The sequence below is a fragment of the Sardina pilchardus genome, chromosome 5 (assembly GCF_963854185.1).
Source record: "Sardina pilchardus chromosome 5, fSarPil1.1, whole genome shotgun sequence".
In the NCBI taxonomy this organism is placed as follows: Eukaryota; Metazoa; Chordata; class Actinopteri; order Clupeiformes; family Clupeidae; genus Sardina; species Sardina pilchardus.
In genome coordinates, this window is record NC_084998.1 from 31,692,065 (window position 1) to 31,697,868 (window position 5,804).

The following is a 5,804-nucleotide window of genomic DNA, read 5'->3' on the forward strand; positions in this document are numbered from 1 at the left end:
TTTTTTAAATTAACTTTATATTTTAAGCTTTATTTTGTTTTCCTGGTTATTCTGTTTATGGCGGCCATTTTTTTTTATGATGCACATCATACCCTTGTAAATATTAAAGTGTAACAGTTGGTAACATCTTATAAAAAGAACAACAACAACAACAAAAATACTCGAAATAAAGTGTGATGTGAAAAAGTCTTGACTCATGATCAAAATAACTGACGAGAGGCTTTAAAATAAAGCATATAATGCATATTTGTGATCTACTTTACAATGAACTGCAGTGGCTTGCCTGGTACAACCGCAACCTTCTGCCCGCTTCCAAAAATACAATGTAACTCTGGGAGTCAATCAATCAATCAATCCGTATGCAATAAGCAATAAGCAAAGCTAAGTCAAAAACAAAAAAAAGCAAATGGGCAAAAAGACCAACGAGTAGAATGTGAAATTCTCGTCTAACTGCTGGAATTTTCCCTCATTGTTTTATTGTGGGACTAACTAACAGTTCCCAGAGATAACTTGACACACATACTGTATCTTATATCTGGACTGTGTAGTCATGGTCCCGGGCTTTTCAAAAATGTTGATTGCGAACTATGTCCACCAGATGTCACTAGCTCATCTCAGCACACCAGGCAAATCTGCAGGAAAAAAATATATATACATATAAACATTTTCGAAAACTCGAATACTATTACGCATAGTACTATCAAGTATTATCCGAATTATACATCAGAACTATTCGCCCACTGTGTTTCCAAATGGCTTTAGCCCGCAGGTCTACTGGTAGACAATGGCGTAGAAAACATGGTCCTATTTTAAGGAATTGACATTATAACAACGAACGAGGTTTTGAAAGACTGACTACGGTGACGTTTGCCTTTAGCATAATCACATCCGAAATGTAGGCTATGACACTTCACTTGTCTACAGTTTTTGGCGTAGTCTAATGGGTTAGGAACGCCTCTGCGTCATGGAGCGCTTGGAGGCGCCACGAGCACCGAACTGGGCCAGTCGCAGCCGCGCGTGCGTGTGCGACACATGGAGTAGGTCCGACTCCTCCGAGGACAGTTGGGAAGGCATTTATCACGGAAAACTTTTACAAACCAACAGCAAAAAAACATCCGTTTTCCGCCATGCGAGTGGAACTACAGCAGAACGAGAATGAGGAGAGCTCGGCGAACTCGGTGAGCGACAGGAGAAGTGGCGTGAGAACGGACCGCACGCGGAAACTCGTGGAGAGTGCTCTAAATAATAAATACATTCTAAAAATTCTAACCACGCATGTCATGTGTGCACAGGACAAAACCTAACACAGATAACATGTTTGTGAAGTGCTGTGTTGGTTTATTTACCTGCGGTGTTTGCATCCATGCGCTAAACTGGATTAAAGTGAACCCCTAGTTTAGTTTAGAGTGTCGCATGAAATCATGACAATGTCACTCACATTGGTCAGAGCAGCCTGTTTTACATTATGTGTACCTACTCTTATTGAACTTGGCACAGAACCAATGCACTTCTGTAGTCAGAATGTCGAGGCCCAATAATACTCCATTTAGGGCGTGATAGTATTAAATATGTCTTTAATGGTGTTATAAAAATGGATCCCAGTTCTTAAAACGAATGTGTTGTCCCTATCTGGACACAGAGATGAGTTACAAAAAAACCTCCATCGCAAGTTGTGATGTTTTCAACGGAAATTATTTTCAACACATTGTGTAACGCATACAAAAAGCCAACAACGCAAACTGTGTTGTCTCTATCTGTACACAGAATACCTTTAATCAACCTCAGTTGTATTTTTTTTAAAAAAAAAGGAAAAAAAATGAGTTTGAGTGTAGCCTAGAGTTGAAAGGCATGGAGCTGGTCTATGCTCTACTATTATAACAGCTTGACCCAATTTACTGTAAACCTATTCAAATACAAACAAAAATTATCCCAATTTGAACTAATTTGTTGATGAGGTTTATTATTCTGTTGAAGTCTGTATTTGAGACATAGTGCGACGCCATGGAGCCTATGTGACTCCATCCCTTAATCGCCGGTGAGCACCATTTGTTTATTTCGGAGTAGCACTTTCCCAGCCCCTGGCTTTGTCAGTCAACCCTCTGGAGGTCACCGAGCGAGGCCCAGATAAACATACCCGTTATCTGTGCCAGATCCCGAAATAGAGGCAGCAGAATTCCCCCCCGGCCTCCTCCTACCCATATATGTATCCTCCCCCGGCTGGGCAGCGCGTCTGGAAGCCATGACAGCCTCCGACATTCCCACCTGCTCCGACCGCCGGCTTAATATAGAACCGGTCACTCGAAAAGCTGTTGTGGAAAGACGTATTAGCATTTAATGCCGTTCCTGTGGCAAGTTTCCTGGGTGTTTTATTTTAATCCCAAAAAATGAATTACTTCCAATCCGAATTTTTATTTCGAAGCCCACGACAATAAATGTATCTCTGACTTGAAGCTAAATGTGAAGGGGATACAAGATCCCTATTGGCAACCAATATTGTGAAATGTGACACCTACTTGCTATAGACACTTGGCTCACTCTGACCTGTGGACAGTATACGTATTTAGGGTTTTTTAGAAACCTTTGATTATATAATTGTTGTGTAATCTCATATTCATATTAGACATAATGTATTTTAAGACGCTATTGCAGAAATGCTACACCTTGTATTCTCTGAGTGATTGCTGCTACACAAATATAGGCTACCGTTTTAGATCTGTCTAGTCTGTCTAGTCTGTTTTAGTGCACTGTGCTGTCCCTCAGCTTCAGTGTGTGTGTGTGTGTGTGTGTGTGTGTGTGTGTGTGTGTGTGTGTGTGTGTGATATTTAAGAATTACATGTACAGTTTGTGATATTGGTATTCATCTGGTGAGCCAACTCAATGTAACACTGTGCATTGACAATATACAGTATATGCATAACTCAGATCAGCTCAGGTGTTCACGTGCTAACATGCACGTGTGAGAACCAACACACACACCTGTCCGTTACCCGACACACATGAGGTCTAACACAGGAGAATGCCTCTAATGTTAGTGAAGTTGGTGCAGTCTGTCTGTGTACCATTCACTATGGTAATATGGCACGCTGGTCTCTTTGCCTCCTGGTCATCGTCACACACTGTCTCCAAGGTAAGCAGCTCACACACCTCAGGCGTGACATTTCAGTGTCTGGGTCAGCGCACTCTTCCTCAGTGTCTCAGTGGTCCAGCGTTGAGGAATGCTCCTCTTCCTCACCAGTGCCTGCTCCCAGCGTTGAGGGGCTCTCCTCTTCCTCGGCCCCTCTGTGCCCCAGCGTTGAGGAATGCTCCTGTTCAGGCTCACTCTCCTCAGTACCACTGTGTCCTGTGTCCTGTGTCCTGTGTCCTGTGTCCTGTGTCCTGTGTCCTGTGTCCTGTGTCTGTGACATTCCTGGTTCCAGAGAGTAAAAGTCCTTTCTACCCGTGCACTTAATACAGGTGACTAGGTCACTAATTATCTAATCTACCTGGCAGCTAACTAGGATGAGCTGTTTAACTAAATGGTTGGATCAAATACTTGGCAGGACTTTTACTCTCTGAACCCGGGATGTCTGCCTCTGGTCCATTCACAGATAGAGTAAAGAGGACACTGGCTCTGTGTCCCAGCACTGAGGAACGTTCCTTTTTCTTAGCACCTCTGTGTCCCAGCACTGGGGAACGTTCCTTTTTCTTAGCACCTGTGTGTCCCAGCACTGGGGAACGTTCCTTTTTCTTAGAACCTCTGTGTCCCAGCACTGAGGGAGGCTCCCTCGTTGCCAGTGGCACTGTGTCCATTCACAGACAGTAAACAGGACACTGATATGCTATGAATGTGTGATACATGACACACACATATACAGCGCATCTAATAACATTTAAACATATAACATGTAGTCCAAATGTTGTCTTGTGTTTCTGTGTGTTTCAATTTAGATCATTAGGTTATCATCATGCAATTTTGTACATCTTCATGTTTGATCACATCTTGCATGTGCAGTACACTCACAATACACACAACACACACACACACACACACACACACACACACACACACACACACACACACACACACACACACACACACACACACACACACACACACACACACACACACACACACACACACGCATAGCCTACACAAGCACACACACAACTTGTTTTGTTTCCCTACGGCTATGATTGGTTAAAGCTGATACATTTTCCAGAGGGAGTTATGAATAGATGTTGCTTGTTGGTGACAACAGACGTGAGCTAAAGGACTTCATGATACACCTGATGACACCATGATGTGTTTTTAGCATATGTGTCATATTGTGTGATGTTCTGGCAGAGCTGGCAGAGTTGGAGATGTTATTGGCTGTTGGGAGAGATGATGATGTGATTGGTCATTGGGACAGATGATAATGTGATTGGTCATTTGGAGAACTAGAGATTGTATTGGCCATTGGGAGAGATGCTCATGTGATTGGTTATTTGGAGAGGTGATAACGTGATTGGTCATTGGGAGAAATTATCATGTGATTGGTTATTGGGAGAGGTGATAATGTGATTGGTCATTGGGAGAGATGATGTGATTGATGATGATGTGATTGATCATTGGGGGAGATGACTATATGACTGGTCATTTTGAAGCGATGATAATGTGATTGGTCATTTGGAGAGATGATGATGTGATTGGTCATTTTGGAGCGATGATAATGCGATTGGTCATTTGGAGAGATGATGATGTGATTGGTTATTGGGAGAGATGATGATGTGATTGGTTATTGGTAGAGCTGTAAATGTTTCTCATTGCTTATTTGAGGACATAATTAGCATATTTTGTTAGCTAATTCTGCAGACATTGTTCATTGATCTTTACTGACCAGTTTACGCTAAACACAGGCTGATTTCACAATAAAAGTCCCATACCCCAAACCAGCTTATCTCTCCTTTTTAGTTTAGCTGTCCATATTAGTGCATGTTCCACAGTCATGTGTGGTGGTGTGGTGCTTTAGATGCCATGCACAGTTCTTAATCCTCAGAATAATGTTATTAATGTGATTAAATTAATTTCATCTGCTTGCTCTTGGTCTTCTTCTCAGATATAATGTAGCCTACATTGTAGTTATCTGTAAACATGCAAAAAGTCTACCTTTTAAAATTTGTTCCTAGAATTGTTGCGAGAATTATAAAGCTTAAAATGTGTACCATGTTGTAAGTCGCTTTGGCTAAAAAAGCATCAGCCAAATGTAATGTAATGTAATATTAATCTGTCTTCTTATCAGATGTGATGTAAAGTAATCATCACATCCTCCTGCACTGTCTTTGTGAGAGGTGTCATTGACAGGACGTTCTTTCTCTCTTCCTCCTCCTCCTCCTCCTCAGATGCGGTTGCTGGTGAACCAGCTGAGGGAGATTACAGGCATCCAGGACCTGGAACTCCTACAGCGGGCACTGGTGGTATGTGCCCTCTCTCTCTCTCTCTCTCTCACACACACACACACACACACACACACACACTCACACTCACACAATGGGTAAAATGTCCAGATCAACCTCAAATGACCCCAGTTGGTGTCCTGTGTGATAAATTCCAGTGGTGCTAGGCCCAAGGGCCGGTCAGCTGATTACCTAATAACTATGCCCACTCCGACACCATGCCCACTCAGACTGAAGCTGAAGCAGGATCTCTAGAGCCACTGACCTGTGCACACACACACACACACACGCGCAAGCGCACATGCAAGCGGAAGCGCACACGCAATCGCACGCACACGCACACGCACACGCACACACACACACACACACACACACAAAGATTTATCTGC

The 5,804-nt window shown here is 42.8% G+C and overlaps 1 protein-coding gene across 2 annotated transcripts in view; it reads left to right on the top strand.

Annotated features, from left to right (window-relative positions):
* Positions 1-977: 977 nt before the first annotated feature.
* usp28 (ubiquitin specific peptidase 28) overlaps positions 978-5,804 on the top strand; it is a 24,999-nt gene continuing 20,172 nt past the window's right edge. For both annotated transcript variants that reach the window (XM_062537255.1, XM_062537256.1), the window contains exons 1-2: positions 978-1,178; positions 5,362-5,436. In XM_062537255.1, the coding sequence (XP_062393239.1) occupies positions 1,128-1,178; positions 5,362-5,436 (126 nt within the window). In that variant the 5' untranslated portion in view covers positions 978-1,127. The remainder of the gene's footprint in view (positions 1,179-5,361; positions 5,437-5,804) is intronic.